The following is a 17,798-nucleotide window of genomic DNA, read 5'->3' as shown; positions in this document are numbered from 1 at the left end:
AAGTAGGACGTTATTACCGTTTTACAAATGTTGTGCTAACAAAAACTTTGTTGCAGTATCTACATATTTTTTGGAATACTGGACGTTCTCGGTGACTTCTTTGAGAACTATGTTGCTTATATGGTTAGCTAATTCTTGATGCTTGTCAGACAATGAATCGATGAAATCTTGCAGCTGCGAAAACGGAGAAACATGAACAACGAGTAAAAATTTATTTTTCATTCAAAGTTATGGTACAATAAGAACATTTTCAATTGCTGACCTGTGAGATTAGCCGGATTGTCATTTTAGATGCAATATTACGCAGTAGTGCTAAAACTCCGAGCATATCATAGCGCCTGTAAAAAAAAAGGTATGTGAGAACGTCATAAATCGAATTTGAATCAAGCATGAGTGAAAGTTGTTGGGCAAGAGAAACTTGACTTACCCAACGATTGTTTCGAAGTTTTGCTTGAGGCAGTTGAAAGTGGCAATAACACCAGCTGCGTCGCCATTCAGTACTGCTTGGAGAGCAACATTTTTATCAATTTTAGATTCATTCAGAAATGACCTTTCAAGGTACATTCTGAGAATCTCTTGATCGGAAGAACATCCAAGTGCCTTGACAAAGATTTTATATTCGTCCGAGTCTGCGCTCAAGCGAATTGTGTAATTGTAAGCCATTTCCCATTCCTCTTTGTTGGCCGTTCGCATGCCCGCGCAGAGCACAACAGTTTGTATGTCAGGTGAATAAGTCTTTGCGTACTCGAGCAAATGTGAAATCATCATCTGGCGAGCAGCAATCTGACATTTTTTAGAACCCATGGCGCATGCTAGTTCCATTATTTTCACTCTGTTGAGCTTCACGTCGTCCTCTTCTCCAGATTTCTCAGTGTAGCCTAACTTTTCTTCTATTTTTGCAGTGAGCCGTTGAACATAGAGCTAGAGAACGAAGACGAAGAGTTAAATAATGACGGCTTCTGTCGAACGAAGCATTGGGATATCAACAAAAATTTACCTTGTAGAGATCGTAACAATCGGTATTCATCAAAGCTTCGTTAATAACCTTGAAGGCACGAATCGCTGCATACCATGGAACATAGTCGTCTTCGTGTTGAAGATAATTTGTCATTTCTAGGAAAATTGAAAGATCTGGAAGTTTTTGAGCTCTAGCGAGATGGAAAGAATCGTCCAAGAGTTGGGCTCGATTTGATGGATGAATTTTTTTCATTGTTGTTGAATTCTTCAGACAGTCGATGATCATATACCAGTTGCGAGGGTCATAGTTCACACGATAGTAACCTGGATTGTAACGAAAAATTCATCATTTCAAGTCATCGCGATGGACCCCTACGATTTGTATTACACCAACCAGTTTGCTGACTGTTCAAGATGATCCAACTGTCGCTTTTTAATCCCGGGATCGTCAGCGTTTTAGTATCGTTGTAAAGCCAATAAGTTGGCTCAGTCTTCGAAAAATTCTCGGTTTTTCCTGCGGAAACCAAGTTAATTGGGACTATCCACCGCTGTGTCGGGGCTTCGGAACTTTGTGTTAAAAATCGTTCTTGCGACAAAATAACGATTCTATTCGTATAATTTCGAATGGCGCTGACAACGGGGTAACCTGGTTGTGTGATCCAGGAGGTCAGTGCTTTACCCAGGAACTTGATGTCTTTACCGACCGTAGCTAATTCTCTGATCAAGTCATCAGAAGTAACAGCCTGATAACTCCTGGCGAATTAAAATATTCGTTAGAATAAAGTTGACGAAGTTTAAAAAGATGAAACCTCTAATTTGCATACTTGTTTCCCAGATAATTGCGTATTCCAGTTTGAAATTTTTCTGGCGTTAACACATGTTCAAACATACGGATGACGCAGCTCGCTGATCAAGGTGGGAGTTGAAACAATCTCAATTAATAAAAAGTATCATGGGCAAATGAGGTTGGTTCATTGAAAATATTACCTTTAATGTAAGTAATTTTGTTAAAAATTCGTTTATGCATCTTATGCGTATCACTGAGCGTCGCCGTGATCTCCATTGGCTGCTGCTTCTCGTCATCGTCAACGACGAATGCTGTTTTCTGAAGGACTTCGACCACGAACCGATCCATTGTACGCCAAGATGGGGCAACCTTCGGTTTCATAATTAAAGAACGCGGATGAGAATGAATCATCGATTTTGGACGAGTGAATACTTCGCAAACTGTTGTTAAATACCTGATCTGTAATCAAGTACTGAAAGTACGTCGCAAAACCTTCGCTAAGCCAAATGGAGGACCACCAGGACGGAGTTACAAGATTTCCGAACCAATGGTGGGCATACTCGTGTGCTAACAACTGGACGATTTTGGATTTGGTTTCCGTGGTGTTCCAATCTATATCATACAACAGTGCACTTTCCCTGCAAGTGGCCACCAACGGAAAATAATGTTGATATGAGGTACTTTTCTATTTTCTCAATTTTTAAGTCCCAAGTACGAAATTTTTCTATGAGAAATAATGAATTATTACCTGTACATGACGAGACCCCAGTTCTCCATACCGGCATGATTAAACACTGGTAAGAGAAGATTATCCATTTTTGGTTGTAAATTACGAATACCAGTATATGACTCCAGTTGCAAAAGCACCTTAGGACCCCACATCTCGGCGAATTCAGTCAAATGAAGTATATCAAGTCTTGCAAATATTCTGTAGTTTTTCTGTTCCGTGACGTAATAACGGAAGTCCGAAACACTGAAAGCTACGAGGTATGTTGACATTTTCGGTGTTTCTTGAAATTCAGTCGTTGTCTTTGATGTTTTCTCGTCGGATATCATTGCGGTCTCAGGCATATTGGATATCGCTTTGAGGACGTTGGAATGCGTGATGGATATTTTGAAGGTTGCCTTGAACGATGGTTCATCGAAGCAGGGAAACGCTCTTCTCGCATCGGACGCTTCGAAATGGGTCGCTACAAACCATCTGAGCAATAACAAATAGAAATGTTTTCGATATGTGAGCGTTATCTCAATCCTCTTGTTTTAATGGTCAACCAAGACTACATGAATATGGCACTTTTATTCCTATAAATATCTTTCTTCCAAAATTTTGATATTTTCCTTTCCAAGACTGGGGGGATTGTAGCCAACCGCATCCCGCGATTGCTACTCCCATCCCAAGATCCTTCTGTTTCGAGTTCCCCCATCCTTACTGTCTAAACTTCTTCCTAATGCCCGTTTTTTCCAACGTTAATCTGAGTTTAACCTCGGTTCATCCTATCTCGAAACTATATGAAAAAAATTGAACTGAGTTTGAACCGCGTCGGAGAAAACGGCCATAACACTTTTTACCCATCTATTCCCTGCACCTGCGACTGCAGTCTGTATAGTGGGCTGGACAGTGAATGATCCGTATGATATGAACGAAACCGCGAGTAACATTTGTCGCGTTCGCAGGTCTTTTAAGATATAAAAAGCAGTAATTTTACTTACACCTTTTTACCCACATCGTCCACATACGAATCTCTGAAGAAGCCACGAAAATCATCGCGCAATATTCCCTGATATTTCATCTCCAATACATAATGGCCCCTGATAAGACACCCGTTCAATAGTAGTACGTAGAAGTTCGTATCAGGATCGTAAGCAGGTCTTATTACCACGTTCACCTCTGGACCGCCCAGATAACGCAGTTTCGTGGCATATTCATCGATCCTGAGCTCTGCAGCATGCAGCACTATCAAAGACGTATCCTCGAGGACGTCAATCTCGATTTCGATTTCACCGTTGAACGTAAAATCATTCGGAACGATGTTAGGCTCAATCCTAATCGTGTACCTCCTTGGCAAGACATGCCTTGGAAGGCGATAATTTCCAGCATGAATAACACGTCGCCCAGCTCCTCGACGATTATAACACGCTGTGTTAAAAGCCGTGGGAGATAGATTTGCATCATTAGTGAAAAACACCAGTAGAAAAAACGATAAGACACAGTGCTGGAACAACATTCTGATACTTTTTGAGCTTCAAAATATAATGCAAACATAATTTATAGTTGCGAAGCCAGATGTGGTTGTCGGCTTCAGTGACCGAAAGGCAAATACCAATTGTTAACGAGATGAATACTTTTCGCATTAAAACTATCGATAAGCCACGTGCGTCTAGATAACAAAAATTTTCTAACGGTATTTCGACCCTTTTTTCGAACCGTTCCACTTGAGCAAACTCATAAAAATGTAAAAAGAAATAACTTCGAGAGTTATATGGAGAACAGAACCTCTATGTGGACCAGAAACAAGAACTAAATGAAGAAATATTTAAAAAATATTGATGTGCCTCAAATTAAATTTTTTTGTCCATTATAATCAGTCAAATGAATAACCTGATAGCATTGGCAATGGAATTCAACAATAGTCGCGTACTAATCCTCCAAATATACGCCGAGATCTGGCCAAGTGAAAAGCCGAAATCCAGTTCATCACATATTAAAATGATATCTGAAAACTTCAATCAAGTGTCAACCGCTCTAATAATAATAGCTGATAGTCCTGAAGACTCTCAACGCCAACGAATGATGCTGGATGGTGTTGCAGCGTTATACAGATGCTCACAATCTTCATTTTGTCACACATACCTATTTTGACTTTGAACAATGAGGTCAGTGCTGGAAGTTATTTTTTCGCATATGAACGTTCGTTTGGCATTTTTGAAGAACGAGAAAAATTTAATCCGAGAGTACCACGTATACGAATGAAATCGATAAATAAACATGAGACATTGACCATTTTAGTGAAAATGTTTATTTCCATTCATTTCGATTTTCTGTAAATCACTCGGCAAATACAACATTTTTGTATTAAATTATGATTTTTTCATTTTTTCATGTTTTCAGTATGTTAGACGAATCCTTTATAAGTCGGTCGATTCATGTCGATTATGGACGATATCGCGTAAAAGATAGGATAAGAAAAAGTCCATATGTGACCAATTTCGTGGCGCATATAAAATTTCCCTCGAGAAAGATTCAGAACCGCGTTTCACCGGCGGGACTGCTCAAACGCGTTTTATCCCGCATCGTACAACAAATAGTCGAAGAATCAGCATGATTGGTGTTCTGTGGGACGAAATTCGGGCAGCCCGGAATAACTCGAGCTCAAACGAAAATCGTGATGTTGAGAAAACTTTGGACGCTTTTGCATCTCGAGAGCGAAGTAAAACATTCAATTTCAATTTCATACAACTGATGGTTCGATTGAAGTATCAAAATAATCCATTTTTTTATTTCGACGCGATCCCTCAATCAGCGAGCAAAGATTCCTTGAGGACCGTACCACTTTTGAGCAAATTCGATAAAACTGCAAATGTGTGGCTTCGCTGATCGTTCGCGATCTAAGGTCAACTTGCAAGAAGATTTTCTCCGAACAACGATCGTATAAAATTTTTAGTGAGCATTGTAGAGACAAATAGAAGCTTTCGAAAGAGATATAAAAATGTATTTTTTATCGGAAATTACGAGACAACCTCGACATTTAACGAAATCACCATTGATCACCATTGAAAAATTCAGAATATATTTGCTTTAAATCCAATTTAAAACACCAAAAACAGAGGTTTTTTTTCGCGGTCGATAAGCTCGAACAGAAAGAAGGGGCAGTTTCTAAACAAGTTGTGAATTTGAAACGCAGTAAGGTCTGAATATGAAACATATTTATTAAAACTAAGATGTGATATCGTAGAAATTATTGACATTGAATTTGTTACAAAGGTTTATATATTATAAAAAATAATACAATTTTCGAAAAAATTCCTGGACAAATAGTAGTATCCGATTGCAATCGATAATCGCGATGAGTTTTATCGCGTTTTTTCCATCCAAATAGCCATTCTGTTAATACCATACACGTCGTTCAAGTAGGACGTTATTACCGTTTTACAATTGTTTTGCTAACAAAAACTTTGTTGCAGTATCTACATATTTTTTGGAATACTGGACGTTCTTGTTGACTTCTTTGAGAACTATGTTGCTTATATGTTTGGCTAATTCCTGATGCTTGTCAGGCAATGAATCGATGAAATCTTGCAGCTGCGAAAACGGAGAAACGTGAACAACGAGTAAAAATTTATTTTTCATTCAAAGTTATGGTGCAATAAGAACATTTTCAATTGCTGACCTGTGAGATTAGCCGGGTTGTCATTTTAGATGCAATATTACGCAGTAGTGCTAAAACTCCGAGCATATCATAGTGCCTGTAAAAAAAAAGGTATGTGAGAACGTCATAAATCGAATTTGAATCTAGCATGAGTGAAAGTTGTTGGGCAAGAGAAACTTGACTTACCCAACGATTGTTTCCAAGTTTTGCTTGAAGCAGTTAAAAGTGGCAATAACACCAGCTGCGTCGCCATTAAGTACTTCTCGGAGAGCAACGTTTTTATCAATTTTAGATTCTTTCAGAAATGACCTTTCAAGGTACATTCTGAGAATCTCTTGATCGGAAGAACATCCAAGTGCCTTGACAAAGATTTTATATTCGTCCGAGTCTGTGCTCAAGCGAATTGTGTAATTGTAAGCCATATTTCCCATTCCTCTTTGTTGGCCGTTCGCATGCCCGCGCAGAGCACAACAGTTTGTATGTCAGGTGAATAAGTCTTTGCGTACTCGAGCAAATGTGACATCATCATCTGGCGAGCAGCAATCTGACAGTTTTCAGAACCCATGGCGCATGCTAGTTCAAACTACAGGGAACTTACTCAACTGTGAGGTGCTGACCTGGACATGATCCTTACCACGTGAACAATTCATGGAGAACCATCGCAGAGAGTTTTTACAACCTTTAACCGGAAGTGACCTCAAAAAGGTTGTACAACGACCCTCCGTGAGGCTCGTACCAGTCGTCAGGGCTCAACCCACAAAAAACTTATATCTTTGTTTCAATTCATGTAGACATAACTCGCATTAGAATAACCGCGAATAACATTCGTCTCGTTAACATATCTTCCGAGACATCATATAAAGAAATAATTTTACTTACACCTTTTCCCCCTTATCGTTCACATACGAATCTCTGAAGAAGCCACGGAAATCATCGTGCAATGTTCCCCCATATTTCATTTCCAATATATAATGGCCCCTGATGAGACACCCGCTCAATTGTAGTACGTAGAAGTTCGTATCAGGATCGTAAGCAGGTCTTATTGCCACGTCCACCTCTGGACCACCGAGATAACGCAGTTTCGTGTAATATTTATCGATCCTGAGCTCTGCAGCATGCAGTACTATCAAAAAGACGTATCCTCGAGGACGACAATCTCGATTTGGATTTCACCGTCGAACGTAAAATCATTCGGAACGATGTTAGGCTCAATCCTAATCGTGTACCTCCTTGGCAAGACATGCCTTGGAAGACGATATTTTTCAGCATGAATAGCACGTCGCCCAGCTCCTCGGCGATTATAACACGCTGTGTTAAAAGCCGTGGCAGATAGATTTGCATCATCAGTGAAAAATACCAGGATAAAAAACGATACGCCACAGAGCTGAAACAACATTCTGATACTTTTTGAATTTTAAAATATAACGCAAACACAATTTATAGTTGCGAAGCCAGATGAAGCTTTCGGGTTCAACGACTGAAAGGCAAATACCAATTGTTAACGAGATGAATACTTCTCGCTTTAGATCTGTCGATAAGCCACGCGCGTCTAGATAACGAAATTTTCCAACGATATTTCGAGCAAAAATGACCCCTTAATGGGGTTCATCTAGGTTGACCTCAATTCTCTTGTGCCAATAAAATTTCCATATTAGCAAACTTATGAAATAATTGAGAAGAAAATAAGAGTTTTTAGAGTCGCACGAAGAACGAGGAATATGTGTGAAAAGTAGACGATAATGTTCTGCGATAATATGAAGAAATATGTGAATATAAAGTTGTAAGGAGAAGATTATGTAAGATAAATAATATTAATGTGCCTTTAAAAAAGTTCATTTGGTAATCGAATTAATAAAGAGATTTCAATGAAAAAATTTGAATACAGTAATGAATAATAAAAAATATTGTCCTGTCAATATTTTAAGGTAGATCATTCCCGACGGATCGTATTTTATAGGTGTCTAAATTATATCGATTTTTTTACTTCCTGAATGAAGATATAACAGTTTTAAATCAATGTCGGAGTTATTTATTGAAAATGTAAATAAATTTTTTCAACTTATCTTTTAACGAATGAAATTACGAGCCATCTAAAATACTGTAGCTTTTTATATTAAAAATTGCATTGGAGAGGGCAAAAGGAAAACACAAAGGGAAATGGATCAAGAAAAAAGTTAAAAAAAAAAAAAAAATGAAAAGACAGAAGATTTTGACAGCGAAGTTATTCGAGTGCTCGTTAACAATTTCATTCAATCTTTTAATAACTTAATAAATCTTTATTATACACTAGTAAAGACAACCGTCTCGAATTTTTTCTCAGACCTTCATTATATACTTCATTGTTATTGTGTAAGTTTTTTATAAACTTCGTAAGAAGCGTTGATTCGTTATTTTACGCCTAGTCCCTATACCCCCGTGTATTTTTCTTCATATTTGAATACGTTTATATATCTCAATAAACAATTAGACGAACCCTTTAAAATTTTAAATGTGTTATTTTTATTAAAGATCTAAGAAATTCTTTTGGTGCATGTACTACCTTAATAACCTGACAGCGTCGATGATAAAATTCTACAATGACCGCGCATTAATCCTCCAAATAATTGACCCGAAAGTCGGCTGCATTGAGTCATAACGCCAGCCCCAAAAAATCTGTTCATCCCATATCAAAATATAGTATTTAAAAACTTCAAGTGTCAACCGCCGCGCTCTAATCATATAATTGTTGAGAATCCTGGAATCGCTGCTTAGTGCCAACGAAACGATGCTGCTGGATGGATGGTGTTGTTTCAATGTTGCAAATGCTGCACAATTTTAATTTGGTCACACTGGGTCATAGCAGTACATCATTTTCCACTATACTGTTTTCGCTGAACAATGAGGTTAGTCCATAGTCCAGGGAGAAAACTTGTACTGGAAGTTACTTTTTCGTATTTGAATAGATTTTTGATTGGCTCTTTTTAACCCTACACCTCATGTGCCTTTTTTCATACCCTCAACCTCATGACCGGGGTTTGAACGCACCCCACTCTTTTTCTGCTTATAAATCCGGTCCTACGATGCTAAACTGACTTTATCCTACACCATTTTCTTCGTTTTTTTATAACGAAAAGAATGATGTACGATAAAACTAATTTCAATTGAATTTATATATAAAAAAATCCGTCGATAATCAGTCGATAATGTCACTTGTTAGGACGGGAGCGTAGTTTGAAGTTCGCGTGGGGTGTGCTCACACCCCAGTCATGCGTTCTAGGGTTAAAGAACGAGGAAAATATATTACGCTGAAGTTTGCAACGTTGGAGTCCAACGAAATGAACGAAAAAAAGATTTATAAGTAATCATTTTTTTATTTCACGAATCATTGATGTGGGTTGAAAAATAACGAATTGCAAATTCGGCAGAAAACAAAATTTGAGATTTACTGGAATTATTCGAGAGTTTTTTTAGATCATTTCGTTGGACTGGAAAATATATAATCCGAAAAATACATAATACGCGAATAAACTCAATAAATGAACATGAGCATTTTTTATGAAAATGTTTATTTTCAATCGTTTTATTTTCCTGTAAATTGCTGGAAATCATCCATGAAAACAGATTCACAAGTAGATCTCTTCATTTATTTAAACGTTAGGTTTACCCAAAGAACTTTGCCACCGATTTCACTGATATATTAATAGAGCATTCAATATCATTATTTATAGTTTAGTCAAGCGTTTTCAGGTCTCGGAAGAAAATAGAGATAAAACTCGACTCGCTATCAATAATCTTATATATCGATGTGATGAACTTGAAATTTACTCTATGATATATATGTATATATATACACCACTATATATATTACGATATTTTATTGCGGTGGTTATTTACCTACCATCTGAGCGGCAAAGATAACCTCAAAGTTTTAAAAACTCAGTACATTTCCGCGTTGAAGTTCATTATTGCGGAGAGACATTAAATTAATCTAATCGGAAATTTCGAATTTAAGTACAGATCAAATGTTTTTTTGAACGAAGTCAGGATCGTGAAAATTGTTTGAAAGTTCCGATTAAACGAGTACTCTCGACCCTTATGGGGGTGTCTCTGTGACACTGGACTTGTCGCGATATTTGCTCAAGACACTCAGACTCAAGGTTACGTGAAAGTTTGTTGATCTTTATACTTTGGGATTTCGCGATGTTTTGAAAGAATTTGAAGTTTTTGGAGCTGTGAAAAAATGGCACCACCGCCTGTCGTGACCGGAATATCACCCAAAGAAGGCCCTCCAGGTACTCGAGTGACAGTTCGGGGTGAATTTCTGGGTACCAAAGCCCAAGATCTTATAGGTTAGTAATCGAACACAGTTCAATTTGTTATTATGATTTTCACTTGTTCTGAGCAATTTTAATTTTTCAGAAAATTGTTATATTTTTTAATTCAGTTTAAAGGTTAATTCTTGCAAAAAACAACTCGAAAAGTTGAGGTTCTTGAATAAAATGAAATTTTGCCTCAAAACAAGTTGTTCTCCCAACGCAACTTTACGAAACCGTTTCAAACAGTAAAATTTTATAACTTCTGGAATTAGGACTCACAATATGTGGCTGCGATTGTTTACTTTCTGCGGAATGGAAGTCCCCGAACAAAATCATAGCACGTTCCGGATTGTGCAAAGGCCGAGGAGATATTTTGGTAACAACAAGAAGCGGAGGTCAGGGAAGTTCGACCGTCCAATTTAGGGGGTACCATGAAACTATCGGGCCAATGAAAGAGTCAGCGGTGTGGGTGGAAGAAGCTCCGGTCCAGAGTTTTGTCTGGGGCAGACGAGCTCTCTCGCCGACAAATTATCAACAAGAAGATCCGCTGGGCCTCAGTGTAGAAGGAAACGAGTTAGTATATTGTTTGTCAAATTTTGAAATTTTGGAACTTGCATCATTTCATTGATACAAAATATTTTTTAAAGAAAAAAATTCCCAGAGGATGAACTTTGCGAACTTTTTGGCGACTGCTCTGGAGAATTGACTAGTGAAAAATTTCATCCCGGTTGGTTTTTGTTGCAACATCATCATGCCACAACGCTCGACGACCTCAAAGCTGGTTTGGCTTATTTGAGGCGTAAAGTAAACTCTCAGAAGGAAGGGCAATTATCTTTTCTCAAGGTAAGTCAATGAGAATCGAGGTGGAAAAGATTGTTGCTGTTTCATTGTAAATCAATTGGGTAATTAAAAATGATTGCAGGCAAACGTTGGAGCGGTGATGGAGCAATTGGAAACGATTGTACTTCTGAAAGAGCAGTTTGACTCGGACGTGAGAAAGTTTGGGAATAATCCAACGGACAAACTGGAATCTGCGATAAAAATATCAATGACGGAGGCGAACAAGCTTTTTGAGGATGTTTTGGCACGCAGAGATCGTGCAGATTCGACGAGAAGTGCACTCGCTTTGATGCAACGTTATCGATTTCTATTTTGCATGCCTGTCAACATCGAGAAAAATATAAAACGTGGCAATTATGATCTCGTCATAAACGATTACGCTCGCGTCAAAAATTTGTTCGGCAACACGGAAGTCGAGATTTTCAAAAAAGTTCTCGATGAGATCGAAGACAAAATTTCTCAACTGAGGACCATACTGAGAAAAAAACTCGAGGAAACTCCCTTTGCACTCGAAAGACAGAAAAAAATTATTAGAAATCTCGTTAATCTCGAGGCTAATGGAGATCCGGCTTGGGATGCGATTGGTAATTCACTTCAAAGAACTCTCAAAAATGAATTTTGTGAATTTGAGTCACTTCATGAAAAATAATCTAAAAAAACCGATAATTGACAGATTTTCGTTTCCCAAATTGCAGTTTCCCACGCAGCTTATCTGGACAAAAGCATTAAAAGTTGCCTGCAGGATTTCCTCAGTTCGGATGGTTCAGGAGCAGGTGACGAGAGCGCAAAATCACAAAAAGCGAGTTTGACGCCAGTTTCAGTGGATCGTTTGCGTCTCCAGCGTAACGATGGGAATTACAACGTGCCAGCGCGTGTGCAATGCATCGAGGCTTTGTGCGACGTCGTGGCGGAGCAATTGCCAGATTTGTGGAGATTGGGGCAAAGTTATTTCACCGGACAATTGCACGTGTCAGTCGACACAGAAAAACAGATACCGTTCAAAAATTTGGTGCTCTCTTGCATCCAGCACGCGAGTGAAGCGATGAGAGAATCCTGCTCGTCGAACGTGAGTCCGGCGTGGCTGCTGCACAGCCTTCGTTCTATAAGACAAATGTACGCTGCCCTCATTCATCTCGATTTGCCGAGCGAGGCTCTCGATATTTTCGGAAAATTCCTCTTCGACCTTCGACTCCAATGCCTCGTTGGACTTTTTCGACAAACTGCTGACAATATTTCTGGACTACAGCGCAAGGAAACTTGGCAATTGGAATATTTGCCCAACGAAGACGGTGGCATTACTAAATTGGTGTGTTCCTCGTAAATTTAAACGTTCGAAACGAAATTTTACGGGTTTCTTAACCGATTTTTTGCTGATCGATTTGAAAATGTGTATTAATTTATCGAATGAGGCAACTTCGAGCCCCGTAAATGGTGAATTTTCATGAAAATTCAATATTTTTATTTCCAGCCCTGTTTATTCGAAGAAATGGTGACCGAAGTCTCGGAATTGGCACGGGAGACCGCGATTGCTTGTGGGCCAAGAGAAGGTCCGTTGCTCGCAAATCCTGTGCAACAATCTCTTTATCACAACGCTGTGAAAACGCTCTTCGTGTCGTTTTCTCGAACGTTACAACAGTTGGCGTTCAGCGGTAGCGAGGAAGCCGCCGAGGAGGATGATCCTTCGGTCAGCCAACTCGTTGGTTCGCCGTCCTGTTACAGAATTCGGGAAAGTAAAAACCGCGGACTTGCCACTCCGGTAAGAAACGTTAAAAAGCCGGGAGCCGGATATCTCGAATGAGAAACGGCGATGAATAAACATTTTTTTCTTAGATTGACGACAAAATTTGATTTTCGATAAAAACGTCGTTTTCAGACCTGGGAAAAGTGCTTATTGATCTCACTGAGCAACATTCGTTACACCTTGAACGTCGTCCTGCCTCGAGTGGTGACAGGACTTAAATCACGTGGTTACCCTGATCTGACGATCGCCGAAGGCTGGCGAAGCGATTGGACGCACTTGGAGACTCTGGACGGGGCAGTTCTCGAAGCCTATTTGGAAAGACGCTGCGATCCCCTCGTCGGGACAATCGAACCGAGCATGTATCTCGGCGGTTTGGAATGGGACTCTGAAATAGAACCTACTCATGTCAGACCTTATGCGCGCGAAGCCTTGGCCAATCTGATAGCGGTTCATGCCGAAGTAATTTTCAAATCCGTCGATTTTTAGTTCTTTTGGCGATATCGCGTGAACGATAGGAGATAGAGTGAAAGTCCATAGGGCCAATCTTGTGGAGCACAAAATTTCCCTCGAAAAAGGTTCAGACAAATTTTTTCTATTCCTGTTAGTTTTGTCTCAGGAGCGGGTAGAAAAATACCTTCGAATTCGCCCTTCACGTGAGCTTGAAAGGGATATTTTCTATCGGTTCTCAGGACCAAACTAGTGAAGATGGAAAAAATCTTGTCATGAACGTTTTTGTAGGGATGTAGCTCGAAAAATCTGTGTGCGTATTAGAGAATTTATTGCTTTATCATTCTCAGGTGAATCGTGTTTCACCGGGCCTGCTCAAACGCGTATTATCCCACATCGTCGAGACAATTGCCGAAGAATTAGCGCGACTGATGTCTTGTGTGACGAAATTCGGTCAACCCGGAATAATCCAAGCCCGAGCCGACATCATGATGCTGCAAAAAACTTTGGACGCTTATTGCACACCGAGAGCGAAGTAAAAAATTCTATTTCGATTTCACACCAATCGATACAATTGAATTATCAATATAATCCATTTTTTTACTCATTCGACAGGAGTTTCTTCGAAGAAGCCCTCGACGCGGTCCCTCAACCAGCGAGCAAAGATTCCTTGAGGATCGAAGCACTTTTGAGCAAAGTAACAGCTTCGATGCAGCTGCAAATATGCTGCCTCGCTGATCGTTCGCAATCCAAGATCATATTGCAAGAAGATCCTCTCCGAACGACGACTGTATGAAATTTTTTCATTTCACACAAAAGCTACTGTATATTTAATTCATAATTGTACGCTCAATAAATTCTATGAAAAAAATTCATTTTTAAACGCATAATTCGCGAAGCTACTCGTTTTTTTATTGATTTTTTTTCTGATTTTCGAATACAAATTTTCGAAATTTTCTGTTCATGGGATAAATCGAACTTAGTAAGGAATTCTTTTCAGTGTTCAGTTTTCTATTCTCTTTTTTCATACGTGTAAAAAGTAAAAAATTTCTACATTTTTTACTATAAAGCCTGCGGAATGAATATAGCTGAACTGAATATTTTCAATTTCAGTCAACTTTTTCAACTCTATTTCGAGTATTGAAAACATAAAATTTATTCATTTTTCTTGCTGTCTTCTGGCAACGAGCTGCAACCGCTTGGCTCTTCCATTATCGTTGCTGTGTCTCTGCGGCTCTTGTCCACTGGGTAAAGCCTGAAATCAAACAAACGATCAAGAACTTGAAATGTTTTTGCCCCGAAACAGAAATTTGGTGTGTTTCATAGATTTTTAAAACCTGATTAACAAAATCAGGAATTTTGAAAAGATAAATTCGAACAACTTTTTTGGAAATTGACTGAAAATGACTGCTGGCTTCGGATCTGGTTGACCCAGTATGTCAATGCAGTGAAAAAAAGGGATTTACCATCTTTGATAAAGATAAACGAGGAAGACTGCATCGTCACGGAAACAGGCGACTCTGTGAGCCATTGGCATCGTTATTATGAAGGCAAAAACGTCGTCGATGAAAGTGTTAAACGCCTTGTACATAAACGACCTCCACGGTAAGTGAGCAACGGATTTCAGTTTGTAATTCACGAAAAGCTGCGGCAGCATGAACAAAAATCCAAAAGCATAAACTCCGTTCACCAATGAATTTATGCTCCAAGAGTACCAACTGGAAAAAATAATTATTGTCACCATTTAATCAAAATCATTGGTTCGAACCTTCAAATATCCAAAGACGAATGAAAACTTTGACATTGAAAAAAATATTTTTGCTTACCTTTTGTGCGGTTGATACAAAAGGGAATAAATTGCACCAGCAATAACGAGTGGATACAGAAGATAACTCAAGTATCTCATGCTTTCAGCATCGAACTCTCGAGTCTTCGCTTCAGCTGAATCACTCTTGTGACTCTGAATTTTGATTTTTGGTAAAAATCCAACGCCCCTTTGAATTTCGATCCTCAAGATTTTTTTCGTTTTCCATAGCTGTAAATTCATATTTTTTTCTCAGAATTTCAATTTTCATTAAAAATAATTTTGATTTTTCACTCTCATCGAGTTCACGAATGAAAATTCGTATTTTTAAATCAGATTTCAAGCAGTTCGACTCCAATTATTTGTTGACCAAATAAAAATTGTTACCTCTATGAGGGTTCCAATTCCAGCAGGAATGAGAATGAGCAACGACGTATGCTCGTCCAAAAGGTACAGGAATACGATCGTCTGGCTGAAAGCTCGCCAAACTATCGTTGTCGTGCTCAGACCTTCGAGGCTGTTTTTACCTCGCCAGAAACTTATATCGTTTTTAAAAGCGAGAAAATCGAACAGCAACTGCAAGGAAATTCAAGAATTTCATATTTCATGACAAACGTCATTTAGTTTTTTTGTATTAAACGAATGAAAATATTTACATGAATCGAAGCGATGAAAACGGTTCCAGCGAGAAGGTAAAGATTCGTATTGGCATAAATGCCTTTGGCTTCGTCAACGTCTTTGTCGGAGAAACCAACTTTTTTGAGCCCTTCCATCGCTGCTTCGATGTGCAAAACCAATCTGAGTTTTCCAAGGCTCACCGGAGTGTAAGTAATAGTAACGTTCATTTCCTCGACATTTTTATCAATGAGCACTAAATCAGTGTGCCTCGTTTGCAAAAAATCATATTTTACAATAGGCCAAAACACACCATCTTGAGTTATCCTGTAAAGATGAAAAAATCGTAGTGAAAAATCATATTTCTATGGAAAAATTAAAAAAAAAGAACAAAAAATTGCTACTTTTTCCATTTGGACAGAAAGTTACATAATGAAATCAAATTTATGATTATTAATAACTATAATTAATAAATACTTTATGTCTTGAGCGAGTTCCAGCGGCAGATTGTATAGAGGCAATTTTACATCGTCCGTCATCATCGTAAAAGTAACTCGACTTCTCAAATGTGATTGAACTTTTGTTCGATTTTCCTTTTTTGCATTTTCCTCGTGATTACTTTTTTTATCTCCGAGAAGATTGAACGTTTCTGCTCGAGGTACGACAAATTGGGTCATTTTTATTCTCGTGTAAGCGAAGTCTGGACTCTGAGAGAAGAAAATCATTTCTCAAAAAAATTCAATGGATAAACAAAGAATATATAAATCATTGAATTATCCAATGAAAAAAAAATATTTGAGAAAACCAGGAAATCAACAAAATAGTAGAATCTAACGGTATCGAAATACACACACAAAGAAATGTTAAAAATGTGATCAAAGTTTAAATACTCGATGAAGTTGCTGGAACGATTTTTTGCCCCTGGCCAACGGAACAACAAAAATGTGCAGGAACAGGGTTCCGTTGTTTCGTGTCCTGTTGGGAATTTTCATATTGACGGGCCTGGAACAAAATTAAATGACAATATAAGATATTTGAAAAAAAAAAAATCATTTGTGTCAATGTCAATGAATAACGGTTAAAATACATACATTTCAAAAGTAGAGCTGTAATTGAATGGGGAAACGTAGGAAACCGGCAAAACTTCATTAGAGTTTGGACGGCTTGTTGGAGAAGAAAATAAGTAAAGTTCCAGCTTGGGATTGTTCCTTAAATAAGATTTTAGACACGTTTCTTCATTGTCACAGGGAGGAGGGACAAAGAGTTGAGAAAGCGAATAAAGGGAATAAATAATATAACCGAAAAAAACGCCAGAGAGTATGAGGCTCAAGGGAGGTTTCTGCATTTTGACGGATTTTAAAAAATTTCTTTCGCAAAATTATTTATTTGATATTTATGTCACTTATGATTTATATATATTTTTTAAATTTCCTATAACTGATGTTTATGTTGGACGAGTAGAGGTTGTTGACGTCTCTCCAGATTTCACAGGTCTGTGATGACGTGGCATCGCGATTATAACAATTACGAAATGTTTTTTATTCGAATGGATTATAATTGCTCTTTCAAAGTCTATGATGAATAAACGGTGATAACATTTTATCGAATTTCCAGCAATAATGAGTTTTGACCGTTTTGACGTGTAAACAACACAGAGACCGGTCCTGTGTCCTGTATTGTTCCCTTTTTTTGTAGTGCTGCAAATGAAGCAAAGTTAGGTTAGGTTGATCAAATTCGTTTTCTAGCGTAACTGTATTCAAATACTTGAATAATAACTCTCATGAGGATGATTTATATAAATAACCTCAAGATTTTCTGTTAACTTCACGATTTGATTATGTTTCTAATCGGGTTCCCAAAGCTTCGATTATAAACATTTGTTTCATCGTTCGAACATTTAAATTTCATGCTAAAAACGTTGCGCATGCGCAGTAGCCATTACGCT

At 38.3% G+C, this 17,798-nt stretch overlaps 3 protein-coding genes across 3 annotated transcripts; 1 reads left to right on the top strand and 2 right to left on the bottom strand.

The window, feature by feature from the left end:
* Positions 1-21: 21 nt before the first annotated feature.
* On the bottom strand, positions 22-6,533 carry LOC122418401 (aminopeptidase N-like). The gene is made up of 13 exons (XM_043432574.1): positions 6,298-6,533; positions 6,133-6,208; positions 5,950-6,044; positions 3,455-3,817; positions 2,493-2,945; positions 2,199-2,382; positions 1,945-2,113; positions 1,782-1,863; positions 1,352-1,710; positions 998-1,281; positions 428-921; positions 263-338; positions 22-174 (listed from the first exon to the last, which is right to left on the bottom strand). Exons 1-13 carry the CDS (start codon positions 6,531-6,533, stop codon positions 22-24), a joined length of 3,024 nt encoding a protein of 1,007 aa, XP_043288509.1.
* Positions 6,534-9,882: 3,349 nt separating this feature from the next.
* On the top strand, positions 9,883-14,324 carry Sec5 (secretory 5). Its single transcript, XM_043431495.1, has 9 exons — positions 9,883-10,439; positions 10,679-10,979; positions 11,054-11,249; positions 11,329-11,830; positions 11,942-12,552; positions 12,715-13,002; positions 13,120-13,446; positions 13,785-13,969; positions 14,050-14,324. Exons 1-9 carry the CDS (start codon positions 10,331-10,333, stop codon positions 14,228-14,230), a joined length of 2,700 nt encoding a protein of 899 aa, XP_043287430.1. The 5' UTR covers positions 9,883-10,330; the 3' UTR covers positions 14,231-14,324.
* Positions 14,325-17,550, bottom strand: LOC122417714 (cleft lip and palate transmembrane protein 1-like protein). The gene is made up of 8 exons (XM_043431507.1): positions 16,945-17,550; positions 16,744-16,855; positions 16,331-16,560; positions 15,895-16,180; positions 15,626-15,814; positions 15,261-15,469; positions 14,901-15,152; positions 14,325-14,689 (listed from the first exon to the last, which is right to left on the bottom strand). The coding sequence occupies exons 1-8, from the start codon at positions 17,196-17,198 to the stop codon at positions 14,590-14,592; spliced, it is 1,632 nt and encodes a 543-aa protein (XP_043287442.1). The 5' UTR covers positions 17,199-17,550; the 3' UTR covers positions 14,325-14,589.
* Between the last annotated feature and the right edge of the window lie 248 nt (positions 17,551-17,798).

The sequence above is a fragment of the Venturia canescens genome, chromosome 11, assembly GCF_019457755.1.
Source record: "Venturia canescens isolate UGA chromosome 11, ASM1945775v1, whole genome shotgun sequence".
NCBI lineage: Eukaryota > Metazoa > Arthropoda > Insecta > Hymenoptera > Ichneumonidae > Venturia > Venturia canescens.
The sequence above is the reverse complement of the archived record's forward strand: the minus strand, read 5'-3'. Positions and strand labels throughout refer to the sequence as shown.